The sequence below is a fragment of the Littorina saxatilis genome, linkage group LG9 (genome assembly GCF_037325665.1).
Source record: "Littorina saxatilis isolate snail1 linkage group LG9, US_GU_Lsax_2.0, whole genome shotgun sequence".
Taxonomy (NCBI): Eukaryota; Metazoa; Mollusca; class Gastropoda; order Littorinimorpha; family Littorinidae; genus Littorina; species Littorina saxatilis.
Genome location: NC_090253.1, coordinates 28990689 through 29012732, shown reverse-complemented (window position 1 = coordinate 29012732; position 22044 = coordinate 28990689). Strand labels below are relative to the sequence as shown.

The 22044-nt window shown below is 41.7% G+C and overlaps 2 protein-coding genes across 8 annotated transcripts in view; both read left to right on the top strand.

Moving 5' to 3' along the window:
• The window catches only part of LOC138975811 (septin-2-like), a 176260-nt gene that overhangs the window by 94660 nt on the left and 59556 nt on the right, over positions 1 to 22044 (top strand). The gene's annotated exons all lie outside the window — the stretch shown is intronic.
• Positions 13713 to 21702, top strand: LOC138975806 (GATOR1 complex protein NPRL3-like). Its single transcript, XM_070348557.1, has 7 exons — positions 13713 to 14409; positions 15822 to 16190; positions 16602 to 16835; positions 18656 to 18886; positions 19213 to 19374; positions 19996 to 20184; positions 21004 to 21702. Exons 1-7 carry the CDS (start codon positions 14035 to 14037, stop codon positions 21298 to 21300), a joined length of 1857 nt encoding a protein of 618 aa, XP_070204658.1. The 5' UTR covers positions 13713 to 14034; the 3' UTR covers positions 21301 to 21702.

The following is a 22044-nucleotide window of genomic DNA, read 5'->3' as shown; positions in this document are numbered from 1 at the left end:
CAATGAGCAGCATATCTTGCACATTGTATACAATGAGCAACAAGTTTTACAATGAGCAAAACTGTTGCCCATTGTATACAATGAGCAAGACCATAAAGTTGCACATTGTATACAATGTGCACCGAGTGAGCAAGATTGTTGAATGGCGTTCAAGCTACACTGATATATGAATCATAGTGAATGGTTGAATGGAATATGTGAGTAAAATGTTCAAATAACGATGTTTGTTATGTTTAAGCATTGTTTTAATTCTCATTTCGCTAAAACTATACAGTGCATTAGGAATTTAATTATTGAGCGTCGTTTTCACCGCCTTTCACGCTTTTGCTAATAACGCTCATGTTTTCATGTCACGCTAAAACATGGAAACAACGACAACAACGTACCACAGAGGTCACCTGCTTCTTTTTTAAGCATGATGGTTCTTGCATTTAGCAGATCGGGGGTGGCAATGAGAAGTACATTGAAGCCGAGCTTTGAAGCATTTGCATTTGTTTGTTGTGCATACTCCGAGGCAGTTACATTTAGCGTAGCCTTGGCCGTGTCCACGGCTGGTTGCGATGGCGGTCTCTCTGACTGATTTCGTCTTGTTCGGTGCACATTGTATACAATGTGCAACTTTATGGTCTTGCTCATTGTATACAATGGGCAACAGTTTTGCTCATTGTATACAATGAGCACGATATGCTGCTCATTGTACATAATGCGCAAATTGTACAGAATGGATACGACATATACATGTATACAAAAAAACCTTGGTTTCGAGTCATGCCTTAAGTCACAAGCATGCACACACACACACACACACACACACACACACACACACACAAACACACACACACACACACACACATATACATACACACAAACACACCAACGCACACACGCTTACACACACGCTTACACACACACACACACGCACACACGCACACACACACACACACACACACACACACACACACACACACACACACACACACACACACACACTCACATAGGAAGGAAAATAGTGCGCATCGCTGACACAACGGAATTTTAAACGGTGTATATGCAAGAGCTCCCGTGCATGTGCATGTTTATGTAACTGCACAATTACACGCATCCAGAATGCACAATATAACAAATAGAAATAAAAAATAGTTCGCTCTCAATACATTAACCGACTGAATGTTTTCGAGTTAGGTGTTTTACAAGGGAGCTACAGTGGAACCCCCCTTTGAAGACCCCCCAATTTAAGACTCCCTCGGCTTTTTAAGACCTTGCTTTTTCAGATTTCTTGTTCAAGCAGTATGTAAGAAATGTTAAGTCCTTTGTACTGGAAACTTGCATTCTCCCAGTAAGGTAATACATTGTACTACGTTGCAAGCCCCTGGAGCAAATTTTTGATTAGTGCTTTTGTGAACAAGAAACAATTGACAAGTGGCTCTATCCCATCTCCCCCCTTTCCCCGTCGCGATATAACCTTCGTGGTTGAAAACGACGTTAAACACCAAATAAAGAAATAAAGATTTCTTGTTTATAACCTCTGTAAATTTACCTCCATTTTAAGACTTCCCCCTTTTACATTTAGTCAAGTTTTGACTAAATGTTTTAACATAGAGGGGGAATCGAGACGAGGGTCGTGGTGTATGTGTGTGTGTGTGTGTGTGTGTGTGTGTGTGTGTGTGTGTGTATGTGTGTGTGTGTGTGTGTGTGTGGAGGTGGTGTGTGTGTGTGTGTGTCTGTGCGTGTGTGTGTGTAGAGCGATTCAGAGTAAACTACTAAACCGATCTTTATGAAATTTTACATGAGAGTTCCTGGGTATGATATCCCCATACGTTTTTTTCATTTTTTCGATAAACGTCTTTGATGACGTCATATCCGGCTTTTTGTAAAAGTTGAGGCGGCACTGTCACACCCTCATTTTTCAATCAAATTGATTGAAATTTTGGCCAAGTAATATTCGACGAAGGCTGGACTTTGGTATTGCATTTCAGCTTGGAGGCTTAAAAATTAATTAATGACTTTGGTCATTAAAAATCCGAAAATTGTAATTAAAATTATTTTTTTATGAAACGATCCAAATTTACGTTCATCTTATTCTTTGTCATTTTCTGATTCCCAAAACATATAAATATGTTATATTTGGATTAAAAACAAGCTCTGAAAATTAAAAATATAAAAATTATGATTAAAATTAAATTTCCGAAATCGATTTAAAAACAAGTTCATCTTATTCCTTGTCGGTTCCTGATTCCAAAAACATATAGATATGATATGTTTGGATTAAAAACACGCTCAGAAAGTTAAAGCGAAGAGAGGTACAGAAAAGCGTGCTAGCCTATGCAGCACAGCGCAACCGCTACCGCGCTAAACAGGCTCGCCTTTTGTACGAGCGGCGGACTACGGTCATTGTGAAAAAATGCAGTGCGTTCAGTTTCATTCTGTGAGTTCCACAGCTTGACTAAATGTAGTAATTTCGCCTTACGCGACTTGTTAAGACCTGATTTTGTCTCATTTTTGGAGGTCTTAAAAGGGGGGTTCCACTGCACAACCTTAAAGAGTTACGAACAAGGACAGAAGTTTATATTTCTACGTCGTTGTCGAACAATGACTTGGATGAAACCGACACTGAAAATCCAAGCATGGGGCCAACATGTAAAACGTGGCAGTATTGCAGGCAAAACATGAAATAATTTGCAACTGCATTAACTAAAAATCTATCCGGATTTTTCAGAAAAAAACAGTGGTCTTTGCACCTGTGTGTGTGTGTGTGTTTATGTGTGTGTACATATATATATATATATATATATGTGTGTGTGTGTGTGTGTGTGTGTGTGTGTATATATATATCTATATATATATATACGACTAGTGTCTGTCTGTCTGTCTGTCTGTCTGTCTGTTCGCGATGCACGGCCAAAGTTCTCGGTGGATCTTTTTCAAATTAGGACACCGTATTCAGCTACACCCCGGACACAACCTCATCGATGAGATATTTCAACACGTGCTCTCAGCGCGCAGCGCTGAACCGATTTTGGTTCCACCTGAGCTACCCGGCCCCCCATACCGACACACCATAGCCGCTACACCACATCACAACGCCAAAGTTCTCGGTGGATCTTTTTCAAATTTGGACACCTTATTCAGCTACACCCCGGACACAATATCATCGATGAGATATTTCAACACGTGCTCTCAGCGCGCAGCGCTGAACCGATTTTGGTTTTTCTGTTCATTTCACCATTCCCAGTAACTCTTCCTTATCTTCTTCAGTGTTTTGCGTTTATCTCCCTTCCTTCGTGTGGCTTCAATCCATATTCCCGTTTCTACGTTACTATTTTTAGAATGTCACTGCGCTGTCCAGAACGCTTCCCTTGCACCCGTAAGTTGTTCTTACTGTCAAAGTGAAAAGGTCGAATCAATTTATAGCCACGCGAAAAATACACTGTCACCCATCTCTATATATTTATAGATATAGATATACATATATATATATATATATATATATATACGGCTTCTCTGTGTGTGTGTGTGTGTGTGTTTGTGTGTGTGTGTGGGCAACACCTGTGGATTATAGAGTTCTGTTTGTGATGGGGTCTAGCGGCTTTTGTCTGTCTGTATGTTCTGGCATTTGAGAAGCCACAACAGATAATATAGGGCTAAGAAATAAGCTCTAAAATTCTCAATCCCGTTAAACAGGACTTCGCCTTCAAAGGTCATTGTGGTGAACCGCCACGCTGTCTGTCTCTGTCTCGCGATTCACCCCGGCGAAGCCGGGTATTCATCTAGTATATGTATGTGCGTGTGTGTGGGAGCATGCGTTACGAAAAAACAAAATCTGATGCTAGCTCAGGTTTTTTGCTTTTTAAGAGGACTTACCTGCTACAAATTTCAGGACATTGACACGAAATGTGCGTCAAATTAGAGGAGTAGGCTAACAACCGCCTTTTAAACGAAAAAACAACAACAAATTGAAATTGTAGCCGGATACAAAATTGTGCAAAAACAACACACACGTCACGTATTTTGGCCACGATGCAGGATTTTTCTTCTTCAGAAAACCCGTTCCAATGAAAACAAGATCAAGGGGAATAACTTGGCCGAGACGGACAAAAAAGAAAACGTGTGTTGTTGATTAGTTTTACTGAGTGCTGTGCGCAGTTCCAAGTCGTAAACATGGGACAATCGTTTCAAAGCAAAACACTCGCACAGGCGGTACCCGTGAATCCGTGTTGCGGTTTCTTTTTTTTAAGAAAATGATATCAATCAGATTTAACCTTCAAAATATATGTGTGCGGATGAGCGACAGTGAATTTGTTTTGTTGTTATTATTGTCGTTTCATCAGCTGACATTGCTATTCGACATCGAAGCGACAGAGAAACAGGCAAAACTAAATCCCTTTTTATATTTAGTCAAGTTTTGACTAAATATTTTAACATCGAGGGGGAATCGAAACGAGGGTCGTGGTGTATGTGCGTGTGTGTGTGTGTGTGTGTGTGTGTTAGGGAGGCCCACTGACAGTAAGCGTAAACAGACCACAGAAGGCCATTTTTAGAGTGCTGTAAACAGCTTCAAAATTAAGCAATGTTCTTATAGTTCAGGTTTGAAATGTAAAAGTACTTATAGAATTGCTGTGCAAAGTTTGAAGCCTGTTAGAATTATACATTTGGAGGTATTGGACTGTAAAGTCAGGCAAATATGCGATTTTTTCACAACTGGGAAGTTATGTACAGGGCGACAAATTAAAAAAAGCAAAAAGAAATGACCTTTTCGGTTTTATTTTATAAAACAGATTGCAGCAACCACAAATGTATCACAGTTGAACCAATAAATGCAATAAAAAGGGTTTTATAGCCGATTGCAATTTTAGGCTATATTGACGTCATCACACGAAATTTAAAAAACGCGAACAAGCAAATCTTCAGTGGTTTTACAGGTAAAGATGTCATACGATATATCAAATTGAAGATCTCTTTATGTACAATCTAGCTGTCATACTTTTGATGCCGTATAATCAAAACTTTACAACATAAGCTTGAAAATCAATATTTTCAAAAATAATAAATTTAAAATAAAAACTATAAAATGTATTAATGTTCCGCAATGTCAATCTTTAAAAACATTTGTAACCTCACATTTTAGCATATTTCCACACATTGAATGATAATAATTTTACTTCCAAACAAGAAAACACTAACTACAGCACAAGTTTGCAGTTATGCGTTATATTTTAATCTGCCTAACTGAAAATGTGTGCGTTTCTTCCTTAACCTGTATATCCGCGATTATATAGCAAACTATGTGTATGTAAGTGTGTACATATCCATGTATGCAGGTATGTATGTGTGTATGTATGCAGGTATGTATGTGTGTATGTATGTATGTATGTACGTACGTACGTATGTATGCTTATGTGTGTATGTGAATCTCTCTCTCTCTCTCTCTCTCTCTCTCTCTCTCTCTCTCTCTCTCTCTCTCTCTCTCATACACACCCACACACACAATATCTGTTATCCTTGTTGCGGTGCAATTAAGGTTAGGTATCCAGCATGACAAAATCCCCAGCAATGCAATAATGACACAAACAACAGATTTTCACAAAAAAACTTTCACAGCAAAACAGAAATTGTCTAATCAATGAAATGTAACAAATACAATTGCAGAACAGAACAAAGAAACATTTAAAATATAACATCAGGTATTTAGCGCCAAAAAGTCAGATCATTAGTTATGAGAAGCAATTAAGAACAATAAACAATTCAGCGCCATAAAAGTCATTTCAAGTCATCAGTCACACTTTAAATTTCAAAAATCGTCGGAAAATTAATTCAGCATTATAACAATACAATCAATAAACACACAAGCATGAAAATGAAACAGAACAGACCGAAATTGTAGCACAGAAATGAATTCTGCAAACATATCGCGATCAAAGAAGAACACCAGGTGACTAAGTGTATTAAAGCTATCGTTAAACAGACATTACACATTCAATGAGATGTACCTACAGATCAGGTAATTCGTGCTACAAAACCCAGGGCGGATCATAGTCTAAAAGACATCGAGATATTACTAAATTATACAGTACTTCAGCGCCATACTTCTCTTCTTCTTCTGCGTTCATGGGCTAAAACTCCCACGTTCACTCATGTTTTTGCACAAGTGGGTTTTTACGTGTATGGCCGTTTTTACCCCGCCATTTAGGCAGCCATACGCCGCTTTCGGAGGAAGCATGCTGGATATGTTCGTGTTCCTATAACCCACCGAACTCTGACATGGGTTACAGGATCTTTTCCGTGCGCACTTAGTCTTGTGCTTGCGTGTACAATCCCCGGCGAAAGAAACGCAACTCATTCGCGCCCATTGTTGCGAGTGATTTTTCGTCATTTTCAAATTGTCGTAAAATGTGAACCAGATAAGATAAATCAAAACGAAAAACAGATTCGTAGAGGCTATTTTACTGGCTCTACGACAAATGCATAGTATTTAATCGTTTTTATCTTTTACTTGTTCATAAATTGTGTTATACAGGGTAGGGGTCAAGCGAGTCGTGATTGCAGGCAAACGTGTCTCTTCAACGCTACAAAAATCGTAAAAATGAATATTTTTTTAACAAGGTAAAGACATTTTTGGAGGAAATTCATTTCTCAACAACACAATTTAATTAGAATTATTCGCCAAAGCGTTTAAGACTAAACATTTTTTAGCTAAGATCACTTAGACATTTGGCCACAAATAGCACCTGTTTTTCAAAGAAATCATCACGTCGGTTCCGTGCGAATGAGCTTTTGCCAAAAAAACCTTTGTAACACTGTCAAAGTGATCTTTGCTAATATTTTGAAGTCTTAGACAATAAGCCATTAGCAGGTCTGCACATAACCTGGGAGATGGAAAAAAATCTCCACACTTAACCAACCAGGCGGCCGCGGCCGGGATTCGAACCCTCGACCTTCCGATTAAGGTTGAAACGCTACCTTTTGTTGGAGTAATTACCCAAGATGCACGCTTGACTTGGAAGCCACGTATTGCAGCCACAGAAGCAACAGCGATTAACAAATTCGCACTAACGGAATGAGAGCGAAGACATATGTGTCTATGTGCACGTGTGTCTGTCTGTATTCATGTGTGTGTGTATGTTTGTGTTCGTGTGTGCGTGAGTATGTATGCATGTGTGTATGTGTCTGTCTTTGTGATTCTGGATCAAAATGTATGTGTGTGTGTTTGTGTGTGTGTGTGTGTTTTGTGAGAGAACGTTCTACCGAGAATTTACTTTGCAAAGCGAGTATCTACAGCTAGGTTACTGCGAAAAGGGCTTCTGTGTGCTGATCGGTCCTGTGAAGCAATCCATGTTGCAGTGAGGTAGCTACGTACGTGTTTTGTCCACGTGTTTTAAACCGGAATTTCATTGTCCCCCAACAAACCTTCTCCTTGGGTCTGTTAATTTTGCTGGGTCACGGGGTCCTGCGTGTCGTAAATAGCCTGTTTCTGATAATAATACAGGGCCGGACTAGGCTAAGAGGAAAGGGGGGGGGGGGGGGGGGGTGGTTGCCAGTGGGGGTCAGGGGGAAGCCCCCTGAAGCTGATGGGTAGGTCATATTCTGAGATAGGAAAATGGTTGCTCCTTGCATGAAACGGCATAAAATAAACAATAATAAAAAATGTTTTAAATAAGTGAGGTAGCCTACATGTTTAGGCTAGGGGGGGGGGGGGGGGTTGCGCAATCCCCATAACCCCCCCGGTAGTCCGGCCCTGTAATACTTGTGGCGAAGGCGAGTCATGTAAGCAAAATTGGTGTTCTTGTTAGATCTGTTCACTATAACTGATGGATCTATTCAAGGCCGCGTCGCGGAGAAAAAAAAATCATTACCACAGCTGGAAGGCTCGGTTATTCTTTTTAAAGATGTTGCTAATTCGTTGATCTAACTTTGGTAGGGAGTTGACAAACCTAAAATTATAACATATATTTTCCTGTGACATTTCACGGCATGCCTTCGGCGGTGACGAAACAGTTGAAAAGCGTTTTAATTTAATCGCTAGGCGAAGTCCAACAAATCTACATCAGGATGAGAACAGACTTCTGGATAGATCTTTTGCAGAGATCTTTCACTACACAATATATTTTCTGTTCAAAATAAGTTCAAGTTTCTTTGCGAGCTCGAGGAAAATAGGCGATAATTTCGAATTTCGGCTTGTCGCGACGTCAAGTTTTTCACTGTGCATACTCTGATACTGAACACTGCTTTTGTATGACTGCGAGAGTTGATCAGCTTTGGTTTTTTTTCACTTCAATCGCTTGTCAAGGTCAAGCCAAAGCACATACTGATGAGAAAAAATGTACTAAACTTACTGGTAGATGTATCTCTTGAGATCACTGAGAAGAAAGATCGAGCGACTTCCTAAAACGCATGTGTTTAAAAGAAAACACTGTGTTCAGAATAAACCCTTTCATCGACGTAATGATATATTTTGTAAGTTGCTCCTTTGAACATAATTATAATAACAGAAAGTTGATTGTATCGCACGCAAAATTTCATGAATCTGGTTAGCATATCTTTCCTTTGCGAGTCTTTGGAACTGGGGCGATAATTTGGAGTGTTTCAGCTTGCCGCGACGTCATGCAAATAGTTGTATCACTCTGTAAATGACTAGATTCAGCCTTCGGCGGCGCAGCCGTTGGATAATCGCTTCACTTCAATCGATTGGCCCGGTCAAAGTATAGCCCGTATTGATGAGAAATGATGTTCTTCTTGTAGATTAGCCTTTTAAGATTAATGAGAGAAAAGAGCGATTTCCAAAAACGCCTGTGTCAAAACAAAAACACTGTGTTCAGAATCAACTATATTCACAACATAGTAATAATAATTATGAGTCGCTCTGCGGAATACATAATTACAAAGGATTGATCTGATGGTATGCAAAATGTAATTAAACTGCGTCTAATACTTTTTTCTTGCGAGATCTCAGAACATACGCGATTCGGCCTTGGACGGCGCAAAAGTTGAAATATTGCTTCACTTCAATCGGTTGGCCCGGTTAAAGTAATGCACACATTGATTAGATAAGACATTGTCCTGGTAGATTGGCCTTTTAAAATTATTGACAGAAAAGAGCGATTTCCAGAAACATCTGTGTAAAAAGTAAAACACTGTGTTCAGAACCCACCCTTTTTCAAGACGTTAATAACATTTTGATAAGTCGTTCTTTCACATACATCATAACAAAGGGTTGATCTTATGCCACACTAAATTTCAGTATTGTACTTTAAATAGTTTTTCTTCGCGCGCTCTTGGAACTTGGGTGACGATTTCGAGTGTTTCGCTTGCCGCGACGTCAAATAGCTTTTTCCCTGTACACCGCGTTTGCGGCTAAGTCCGAAGCGGAAGATAGCGTTTTGGGGCAAGTTCGGGACTTGTTTTACTCATGAACCAAAAACAGCACGTTCACATACCAACAATCATTCAAAAGAACAACAACTGGAGAAACCCTTGCAAGTTGTTTGACGTTTTCAAAATATTTATTTAGCCTTTTAAATCTTCAGAGAAAAGTAAAAATAAATCACGGCTGTGGCCGCCATTTTGGATTTTCTCTGTGGGCCTCCCTATGTGTGTGTGTGTGTGTGTGTGTGTGTGTGTGTGTGTGTAGAGCGATTCAGACTAAACTACTGGACCGATCTTTATGAAATTTGACATGAGAGTTCCTGGGTATGAAATCCCCGAACTTTTTTTTCATTTTTTTGATAAATGTCTTTGATGACGTCATATCCGGCTTTTCGTGAAAGATGAGGCGGCACTGTCACGCCCTCATTTTTCAACCAAATTGGTTGAAATTTTGGTCAAGTAATCTTCGACGAAGCCCGGACTTCGGTATTGCATTTCAGCTTGGTGGCTTAAAAATTAATTAATAACTTTGGTCATTAAAAATCAGAAAATTGTAAAAAAAAAAAAAAAAATTTATAAAACGATCCAAATTTACGTTCATCTTATTCTCCATCATTTGCTGATTCCAAAAACATATAAATATGTTATATTCGGATTAAAAACAAGCTCTGAAAATTAAATATATAAAAATTATTATCAAAATTAAATTGTCGAAATCAATTTAAAAACACTTTAATCTTATTCCTTGTCGGTTCCTGATTCCAAAAACATATAGATATGATATGTTTGGATTAAAAACACGCTCAGAAAGTTAAAACAAAGAGAGGTACAGAAAAGCGTGCTATCCTTCTTAGCGCAACTACTACCCCGCTCTTCTTGTCAATTTCACTGCCTTTGCCATGAGCGGTGGACTGACGATGCTACGAGTATACGGTCTTGCTGAAAAATGGCATTGCGTTCAGTTTCATTCTGTGAGTTCGACAGCTACTTGACTAAATATTGTATTTTCGCCTTACGCGACTTGTTTGCTGTCTTGCTTTGTTGGCTCACGTAAGTGTAGCCTATGCGATCGTAACTTTGTCTGTCTGTGCGTGCGTGCGTGCGTGCGTCTGTGCGTGTGTATGTCTGTGGTAGAAACTCTAACATTTGAAGACGTCACATTACATTGACGTCACATTATGACGTAAGAGGGTTAGACGTCACGCGAAGGAAGTACTGACAGTCTCGGTCATTATTATTTTGAGCGCGCCGAGACTAGTTGGCAGTCGTGTCCTTGTAAGTAGGCTACATGCAGACAGACAGATCTAGATCTAGTGTCTCGCTTTCTTGCACAGTTTCACCTATGCTCTTTCTGTGTGTGTGTGCCGTGTGTGTGTGTGTGTGTGTGTGTGTGTGTGTGATTGAGTTTGTGTTACTGTTTGTCGATTTCTTACGTGAGCCTTGATGGCTTCGCCTCTTGTTTTGCTTTGCTTTGGCTTGTAAGGTTATGTTTTGGTTTATTAGTTTCTCCAGATTAGTTTGTTATGGTTCGGGCCGCTTCGCGTGCGTGCGCGCGTATGTGTGTGTGTATGTGAGTCTCTTTCTATCCATCTCTCTATCTCTCCCCCTCTCGCTTATGGTTCTCTGTGTGTGTGTGTGTGTGTGTGTGTGTGTGTGTCACTGACGTGCAGTGTGTGTGTGTGTGTGTGACGTGCCGTTATGTGTGTGTGTCACGGTGTGAGTGTGTGTGTGAGTGTGTGTGTACTGGTGTGAGTGTGTGTGTACTGGTGTGTGTGTGTGTGTACTGATGTGTGCCAGATCATTGACTGAGTGTGCGTGTATCAGTACTCAGTCTCTGTCTGTTTGTCTGTCTGTCCGTCTGTCTATCTGTCTCTCTCTATCTGTCTCTCTCTCTGTCTATCTCTCTGTCTCTGTCTCTCAGTGTCTCTCTCTTTCTCGAGTCTTTCTCGCTCTCTCTAGGCTCTTATGGTTCTGCATTATTATCATGTCAGCTTTTTGTACTGTCGAAAGAAACCCAGCAAACAACACCGACTACAAACTGAGGCAACTTAATTGACTATTCTTCTTTCCGGCCGATTCATGTTTTCCTTGGAGCTCGCAGCCTGTTCCGTATTCCTCAGAAATGAGACAATATACCCCACAATGATCACAACAAAATGTAGGTGAATTATACGACAAGGTCATACACAGCCTGGTATAGGTCGAACGAAGTTGATTGATGGTATGCGCTTATCAACTCGACACTGACGATAAGTATAATTTATGTCGAGTGGCAAGTTATGTGTCGCGTGCAGTTTCTAGTTCCAAGAAAACAGGAGTTGTCGTGTGGACCTTCCGACAAACTGATGCGCTATTTACTGAATTGTTACAAACAGTCTTCACGAACTGACTAAATAAAGGCGCTGCTACATGTACATGATTTCCCCAACTTTGCACTGACAACAAAGAACATTTTGTCTTTTGATATCTATTCAGCGATGACATCGATATCTCCAAGAAAAAATGTATGCGTTTCTAAACATTTTATTTCATTTTTTCTTGTGATATAATTTTTTTCCTCAGATAAATCGTTGACTTACCTTTTTTTTTTTAAACAAATAAGATAAAACTTTTGTTTTATTCGGCATTTATTTTTTTTTAAATTTTGTCAACTATAATATCAACTACTACAGACAATTTCAAAATTGTAGATCTTTTGAGTCAACAAAAGCCTTAGTATGTTAAGCGTTGGAAGCAATGTTGCATGAAAACGCGGTTTTGAGAAAAATGTCACAATCAAGACAGGTCCCCACTTGCGTAATGTCGCTGTTTTTCAGTTGTTTAAAACTGTAACTTAAGTCAAGTTCTCAGAGTACCACTCAGGGGCGGACGAGGGGGGGGGGGTGCACAGGGTGCACGTGCACCCCCCCTCCAGCAAAAAAAAATAAAAAAAATTGGATAGCTGATTCTATGACCATTTATAAGTTCAAACGGCACCAGATGGCACCATTTTGCTTCTTTGAGCCAAATTTTGTTCCGGGGGGGCATGCCCCCGGACCCCCTAGCAAATTCGGGCGCTTTGCGCCCATCACATTCACTTTCGATTCAAAGCCGGTGCACCCCCCCTTACAAAGCAACACTGAGATCCGCCCCTGCCACTGGCCCATCAATTGTTTGCAATCACAGCCTTGAGACTCGCTCATTATCAAAGAAGAAACCAGGCCATTTAACCACATTCCGAGATGTCAATATCAGAAACAGACAACTTGATTCTTGCAAGCTTTACGAGAAACTTGAATAACTTAATGGGAATGACCGTGATGATACTGAGGCGGCGGCCGGGTGACGGTTTTGCCACCCGATCAGATCGAAACTTTGCCTTGTCAGTGTCGTCACGTTTTTGGTACATTTCGTACTGCATGGCTGCCATTCGGTTAACTTGATTTGCAACTGACTATATTGACAATTTACATAGTTGTGTTGGCACAATGTTGCGCACCCAGAGAGTCCGTGCAACAGCATCCACTGAGCAATCGAGGACCGAAATCAAGGGGTCCGCCTAAACTACGCGCCAGCACGCGCTAGCACGCGCTACCTTGAACCATAGCACTTATATACTTTATTTTTATATTTCTAGTTAGTTCATCGTCCATTCTCACATAATACAAAATTTCAAACTTCAATGATGAAAAATACGGAAGTTATGACGAGTTTAAGGAGAGCTAATGCACTACTCTCAAATCCGACGATTGTCGGACATGGAGCCACGGCCCTTTGGATAGCTCTCCTATAACGCGTCTTAGCTATCGTAAATTTTATCACTGAAGTTTGAAATTTTGTATAATGTAAGAACTGACGATGGAATGACTAGAAACATACAGATAAATTATATAACAGCTATGAATCTCAGTAGCGTCCACTTAAAATTGGTAGCGCGCAGTTTTAGTGACTGCCGGATTTTGTCGGATTTGAGAGTAGCGCATTAGCTCGCCTAAAACCCGTCATAACTACTGAAATGTTCAACACTCAAGCTTGAAATGTTGTATTATGTAAGAATGGACAATGAACTATATAGACTATAAAAATAAATTATGTAAGTGTTATGGATCACTGGGTAGCGTCTACTTCAAAGTGGTAGCACGCTGTTTAGTCAATCATAGAGAAATCGTCGGATTTGAGAGTAGTGCATTAGCTCTCTTTAAACTCGTCATAATTAACTTCCGTATTTTTCATCATTGAAGTTTGAAATTTTGTATTATGTGAGAATGGACGATGAACTAACTAGAAATATAAAAATAAAGTATATAAGTGCTATGGTTCAAGGTAGCGCGTGCTGGCGCGTGCTAGCGCGTGCTGGCGCGTAGTTTAGTCGGACCGAAATCAAGTGATGCAAGGGAAATCACTCTCGCCTACATCATGGCTACACAGAGATAAACATAGCAGCTGAATGTAGGGTCACCGTTTGTATGTTTAAAGACTAATGTCACGACCGTTCTTACTTCGTAGATCGGCTCATGTGTCTGTGGATTTACATGTGCTATTATTTCTGCCATCAGACGAAGTTATGTTGCGCTACACTCGAAAACTGTGTAGTTTTCATCTCCGAAAATCTCGTTTTGGTTGTCGAAAAAACTGAAACAAAATTCTTGCTCTCATCGACGTTGACCTCGCGACTCGTCCAGAAGCCGGATCGCGATGTCGGATCTGAACCCGGTAGCGATCATACTCGTCACCTCAGGAACAAGAGGCGACAGACTACTTTTCAGATACCCCTTTGATGAGACGGAAAACAAACCGACGATTCCCACCAAAACAAGGCTACACAACCCATACGCGCAGAAGATCTCCGAAGACAGACTGCACAGCAACCCGAGCAAGGCCTCCGCTCAGCTGATCAAGAATGGTGTGCTGGTGGGATTCGAGGACAAGACTCTGGCCAACCTTCTGGCGGTGAAGACGAGTCTGTGTGGAAGAAACTTCACCGTGAAGATTGACGATGTTCGCTTTGCGGGCTTTCCTATCCAGATAGAACACACAAGCTATCTCTCGACAGCGAAACAACAATCTCAGGTATAGGGGGGTGAAGTTATTAGTGAAGTTCTGTACATGATGCTAGATTTAAAAGAACAAAATTGGAGTGTTGGAGGGGGTTCGGTGCGAAGAAGGGGGTACATTTCTTCCGTCAGTGTCAGTATAATTTATTTTTGGCTGTGGCTACATCCACGGGTCCGTGCCTCGAGTCCCCCATGCTAAATCCACGTCACTGACAAGGGACACTACTCTTGTCCAATATTTTCCTGCTTTCGGTTCGGCACTTAACAGACATGACTAGGACGTCAGCTGTAAAATATCAATGTCATAATTCCATGTTTAGACTTTATGAGCAGTATACAGCGTTCTCTGTGGTGACATTGCAACATTGCAGGCTCCCCCCCCCCCCCCCCCCCCCCCCCCTCTTAATACGAACCTCACCTGAACTTGCACGTTTATTCGGGATTTGCACTTTCCTAGTTTGCGGTGATTTTTGATGCAGTGTGAAGCATGTGTCGATTGTTCAAATGTTTAAATGAATGTTGTCAACGTGTGGACTAAAGCTACCAACCGGAAGATGAAGAATGATGTATTGGTCTTCCCTATTCGCTAGATTGGTGCTGAGGGGCTGAACTCCGTAAGTCACAACTGTCCACAGTACTCCCATGATTTTGAATTCACCATTTTTTGCTCTCTTAAAATCTAAGAAGATCAAGTGGTCGTTCAGCAATGAGTTTGTGAATTCAGTTACTTCTCTTTATTGTTACAAGACCCAACACAGGGTCTGTTATTTTATGAAAACAAATTGCAACACAAATTGATTCTTCCTCCTCCTCCATCTCAACAATATGGCGCCAAGAGTCCCGAGTGCCAACGCGAGGCTTCGACTGCCGAGTGATTCCGAACGATTCCGAGATTCCGCGGAAATGACGTCACTGACGTGGATATAGCATGGGGGACCAGAGGCACGGACCCGTGGATATAGTCACTACCTTTATTTTTTCTTGAATCCCATTTTTGTTCTGTTTATAGTACAGGTTGTCACTCCATCTGCATGTGTATACTTTTTTTGGTAAGGGAACATGTTACGTGGATGCTAATCAGTACTTGTGTTTGATGGTGTTTTTTTATTTTTTATAATTAAATGTGTTTTAAGCAAGAGAGGCAGTACAGTGGTACCTGTGATGAAAGGACACCCTTTCGACCAGCTAATGATGCCCCTACATTGCAGATGACCTGTCATGACAGGTATATTTTGGTCAAGATAATAGACAAAGGGACAATTAAGCTGTCTTTTACGGGAGTGTCCTCTCGTCATAGCTATAGGGGCCTCAAATCTTAGGTACCATTGTATTTGCAGGCTTAGGTTGAAAATGAGTGTTGCATTGGCTACACTAGTGCAAGTGACTTTAGAAACAATTAATTAAACCATACACTATCTTTTGTTACAGTCAACAACATCAGGGAAGTCCCAGAGCCATAGGATCAACACAGTCAATCTTGTGTTCGCCCTGAGGGCCAACATAGTGGACTCGGCCATCGGCAGCTATCACGCCCTAGCCAAAGAACTCATTGTGGCCATTTGCCATGAAGAAAAGCGATGCCAGTTCCTCTCGTCCCAGTCAAAGACAATCAGAGCTGTCTTTGACCATGTGCAGTCGCAGCCCGAAGACTCCATGCTAAATCCGTTCCGCCTCATACTGCAGAGAAGTCTGCTGGCCAATGAGCTGAAGAAAGTTCACCAGAGTCTTGTGGACAGTGGGGTTGTCTTCCTGCACATCAACGGCTGGGTGGAGGTCAACTTTTGCCTGCCTCATAAGGTTAATATGATTTATGGTTTGTAGGCCCCCTTGGGCCAAAACCTCTATCAAGGGGATAATAGTGTATTTAAATCCCGGGTCCGATTCACTTTAATTTTGTGCATAGGTTCCTTCAAGTAATATGCAAACGTGTGCGTGTGTGTGTGCGTGTGTGTGCGTGTGTGTGTGTGTGTGTGTGTGTGTGAAAACTAATGTGCGGGTAAACTATAGTGAAAGAATCGTCAGTATTGCGCTTAGAACCAAAACATGTCAGTCTGTGCTGATAGTCATATGTTGTAACAAATGCATAACTAATTTTATTCTTGTAGGTGCAAACAACATACAACAAAACGACACACACAAAACTGTGTGCATGCTTACTTCAAAGACGCTAAGCATTCAATCATATATTTTTTACCTCTTCTGTCACAGGTACATGTGATAGTCACTGGTTCTCGAGTGCTGCACTTAGAGCCGAAGGATGTAGAGAAGTGCCTGTCGGCCATGAAGCCGTACCATGGCCTTCTCCTCCTTCAGCCCCTAGAGGAGCTCCTCCACAGTCTGCCCATCGACTCTTCTCCGGCCCTGGTCAGGCTGGTGAAGATGATCAGCCCGCTCAAAAACCTCCAGACCCTCTCTCTCGATGCTGACCTCAGTCTGTCACAGGTGACGTCGTGTGTGCGTGCGTGTGTCTGTGTGTGTGAGTGAGTGTGTGTGTGTGTGTGTCTTTGTAGAAGTGCAGGTGAGTTCTGGAAACTGTCCAGCCATGTGAAATACTTTTTTTCTGATAACTTCAGTGTCTCGGTGAAAACAATTCAGTATGTTCAGTTTCATCCTCCAAGACCAACAGACTGAGTAAATGTATTGCATACATTGATTTCCTTTAACCGACTTGTTTTTAATCAGAATAGCTAATGGCTAACAGTCTTTGTCCTCAGTCTCAAAGATCAGGGCTCATGTTCCCAAAAGGGAAACCTGGATCGTTTATGGGTAGAGGGGAAGGGTAGCCTTATTGGCAAGGAGATACTGTCTCCATTAAATTATAAGCACCAGTGTTGATGAGTGGGTCAAGGGAGATAACTGGCTTTTGAAGGTTTGCGAGAGTGTGCGCGTTGTCATGCAGGAGACTTGACAGACTTGTTATCTCTCCTGATCTTTACATGCTTCTTTATTTGCTTTCACTGAGATTGAGAGGTACAGCTGATCAGTGACAATTTAAGGCCAAGAAAAAGACATGTGTTTGATTTCTCAACTGACCCAATTTTTTTCTCTTTACTCAAAAACTTTTAAATAATCAATAAAAATAAAAAAATCAATTAAAAATGACAGACGCAATTTTGCAAACTTTACAAGGCAGTTACATGTACTTTCTATGACATCTAGGGGACACATCTCGCATGATTTCTAGCCAAGAAAAAGCTACATTCGCCAGTGTAAAAAAACCAAACAAACTTTAATGAAAAAAAGGAAAATGACCTAATTTTTGTGGCCTTTGCACCAGCAACAAACATTTTATTTTTTCTGTGGCCTTTTGGGCTAAATAATAATACATAATAATAATACGAATATTTATAACGCGCACATATCTCACCAACAGGCGACTCAAGGCGCACATACACTCATTCACACACACGGAGACTTAAAGTCACAAGCACACACACACCATCAACCATTAAAATATGTACAGTTATTCAGGGTGGGATGGGGTGGGCAGTGCAGAATGCATGGATTATTTGGAAAAAAGGAATGTCTTGAGTGCAGATTTGAATGATTCGAGGGACTGTTGTTGACGGAGGGGGAGAGGTAGTGTGTTCCATTGGCTAGGTGCTTGGAAAGAAAATGAGCGTTGACCTGCTGTTTTGAGTTTGGTGTGGGGGATGTTGAGCTTGAGGGAGTCGGCAGATGATCTGAGTGCTCGTGAAGGGACATAGAGAGAGAGAGAGTCGGAGAGATAGGCAGGGGCGAGACCATGGAGGCATTTGTAGGTGAGAGTGTTGATTTTGTAGGTGATACGGGCAGGAACGGGCAACCAGTGGAGCTGATTTAGGAGGGGGGTGATGTGATCTCTCTTTTTCTTTCGTAAGACAAGACGGGCAGAGCTATTTTGAATGCGTTGGAGACGAGAGATAGAAGAAGAGGGAAGACCCGCCAAGAGAGAGTTACAATAGTCAAGACGTGAGAGAATGGTGGAAGTGACCAGTTTGGCGGTAGCATCTGTGGTGAGGTACTTGCGGATAGTGGCGATGCGGCGGAGTTGGAAGTAGCAGGTGCGAGAGACAGAAGAGATGTGTTGTTTCATGGAAAGGGTGTTGTCTAGAGTGACTCCGAGGTTTTTGACAGCAGAGGACAGAGGGACAGAAGAGTCAGAGAGTTGAAGAGAGTCGGAGGTGGCTTTGGAGAGTTTGGATGTAGTGCCTATTAGGATAGCTTCAGTTTTGTTGCTATTGAGCTGAAATCTGACCAACACATGTTTAAAACCCTTGCAGGTGTTTCTGCTAGCCTGTCACCTGGTGTACTGGGGCAAAACCATGGTGATCTACCCGCTGTGTGAAAGCAACGAGTACCTCCTGTCCCCCATCGCCAACACGCTGGTCAACTCAACACTGGTGGAGGACTTTGTGCTGCAGTTCCGTGGGCGGTCGCTGCATGTGGCCATGGCCGACTTCTCGTTTCCGTGCCAACTGGGCGATATGCGCAGTGTTGCAGATCATCCACAGGTAATTCTGTGCACATTTATCTCTCTCTCTCCTCTGTACCCTTGTAAATGATAAAAGTGAAGATGAGAGAGAACCTGACGTATTTTCAGTGACAGTGCATTCGATTGACGGAATAATTATTCGCACCACTGCATTCTTGTTTATAAATCTTCAGGAGCGATCTTGATCATGTGCATAGATCTATATCACTGCATATTTGTGTGTGTATGTGTGTGTGTGCGCGCGCGTGTGTGCGGGCGTGCATGTGCCAGCTTCATGGTCATTTACTTTTACTCTTGAGTTTCTCTTTGTACATACACAAACTAGACATCCAGGTGTGCTTGAAGTTTCAGGCACAGAGTGTTCAGATGGTGGTGTGGATGCTGCAGAGGAGACTGTTGGTGCAGCTGCACAAGTACATCTTCTTCGTGCCCAACGAGAGGCTGCTCACGTCCACATCCATCAGCGTCACATCTTCTATGGCGGAGTCCTCAACCTCCAATGTACAGGTATGCTCAGCAGACCTCGCTTTAAAGCTGAAGAGTATCGATTAAACGAATTAATTGGCTTTATCTTAAACAGATGAAGCAGAGCGTTATTTACAGATCTGATAAACAAAGGGAAGTAAGCACTCTAAATGACTGCTTGGGTAATAGTTAGTGACATGTGTAATAGAGTAGGCATAACTCTCACTTTCTCTATAACGCATGTCGTATGCATTAAGAGCGCGTACTTCCATTTGTTAATCAGATAATTAATTGGCTTTTGAAAGAAAGAGGGGACATAATGCAGCTACGATCCATTTTTACTACCCTGGAAACTGTCCTCTGATGTTCGTGTGCGTATCTGTCCTGACATCCACACCCAAGTCTCCTACGCATGACACAAACACACACACACACACACCAGAAAGAGAGAGGGTGCGAGAGAGAGAGATCAAATCAAATTTTATGAAGGGTGTGGCATAAGCATTACAAACAAGCTATTTTTCAACCAGCCCTCGCCCAGAGAGGGACTACTCTAATCACATATTTACATGGAGGGAGAGACAGAGACAGAGATAGACAGATTGACTGACTGACTGACTGACTGACTGACTAATAATAATAATATCTGCTTCTCCTGTCCAGGTAGAAGAAGAGTCCCTGTTCCGATACTTCATGGAGGACCACTCCTCCAACTTGGAACGAGCGCCCAGCATGTCCGATGTGGCGTCAGTCAACAGCGACGAGAGCATCGGGCCCTCTCACCCCATCATGACGCCGGGGTCGTCATCGTCAACTCTTGGCAAGCACCTGTCCAAGTCTCCCTCTATAGAGGTATGGGGCTGAGAACGATTTCATGCTCAGCGAAACCTTCTTGTTAAGACCCCTATGATTTAAGACTTTGACTTTGAGACTTTGACTTAAGGATCCTGTTTTCTCAGATTGTTTGTTCATAAGGTCAGTATATTTACCTTCATTTTGGGGAGTGCAGGGAGGGGGTGAGGGGAAGGGGGAACAACTGTAGTGAACATTGGTGAAGAAGAAAATGAAAGTTGGCATTCCTTTTCCTCATTAACTTTTCATCTCATAGTAATGACTAAAGTCAGTTGTTTGAACAGTAATCCAGAATTGTACTGTCTACTGCGTTGGACAGCACGTTTGTTTGTTTGTTTGCTTGACGCCCAGCCGACCACGAAGGGCCATATCAGGGCGGTGCTGCTTTGACATATAACGTGCGCCACACACAAGACAGAAGTCGCAGCACAGGCTTCATGTCTCACCCAGTCACATCATTCTGACACCGGACCAACCAGTCCTGGCACTAACCCCATAATGCCGGACGTCAGGCGGAGCAGCCACTAGATTGCCAATTTTAAAGTCTTAGGTATGACCCGGCCGGGGTTCGAACCCACGACCTCCCGATCACGGGGCGGACGCCTTACCACTAGGCCAACCGTGCCGGTCCGCAGCACATGCGTTTTTATGCATATATATCAATCTCAATAGCACTAAATTATTCTCGCATGACAACCTTTGTTTTCTTCCATTCTGCAGCAACACTCAGTGCATGAATTTAGTGATAAAATCCCCCATTATGAGAAAACTACAAGATCAGTGGTTGAAGTTTTCTGACACTTTCTACACTTGAAACAGGTGCCAAGCGACGGTTCTGGAGTTGCTGAGGAGACCAAGTCCCACTGGCACCTGCAGAACTCTCTGTTCCTGAAAGATCTCAGCCAGCCTGAAAAGAACGCCATCATGACATGCACTGCTGCGAAGAATGTTGAGGATCTTCAGCTGTTTGTACGCCTCTTCCCCTACTTCAACGGCAAGCATCATTTAGAAGAGATCATGTTTTATGAAAACCTGAGAAGGTCACAGCTCTTGACCTTGATAGAAAAATTCAAGGACGTTTTGATCATGGCAACGCATGAATGTTTGGTTGGATGAAGGGTGTATGTGATGACAATTCCGGATGAAACCTTTTTGACTTGGCTGAATACATTCAAAGACATTTTAATCACGGTAGTGCATTATTATTTTGCTTGGATTGATTGTTCTCTGCTTATGAGGAGCACATTCAGGACATGTGTTAGCACATTTATGACACATGTAAGCCCATTTTAGTGCCATGCTTCAAACAATGCAATTCTTACAAAATTTGTGCTGGGGCTTTGAAACTCACTTATGGTATGTTACTGTGTAACGTTGTGCTTTGTGTTCCCAATATGACATTGTACAGCCGTGCAACCGGTGCACATATAACATTTTTAAATTAAAGGATGCTTTTCTACATTATGAAATCAAAGCATGCTACATGAAATGTGATATAAAGTTGTGAATTACACCTGATATTATGACTTGTGTTGGTGAAAAGGTGCATGAGAGCAAGCAAGTTTACAGTCTTTTGAAGGTAAAATAGTGCACAAAAGATTGCTTTTCCTGCTTTTGTTATGGAATGTCATTTTGTCGTCAGTTTTCAATGGTTTTAATTACGTATGATTACATCTGGTTTTTTGAACCGCTTCTGGTTCACAGTTGACTAACAGATTACAGCATAAGCAAGCAGAACATTGACAGTAAGCTTAGAGAGGAAACGTTAACTCTACTTTCCAGCATAATGCATTTTATTATGGGGTTCTTTTTGTGTTGACTGTCATGACTTTAAGAACCAAGACAAAAGACCTGTGCTTT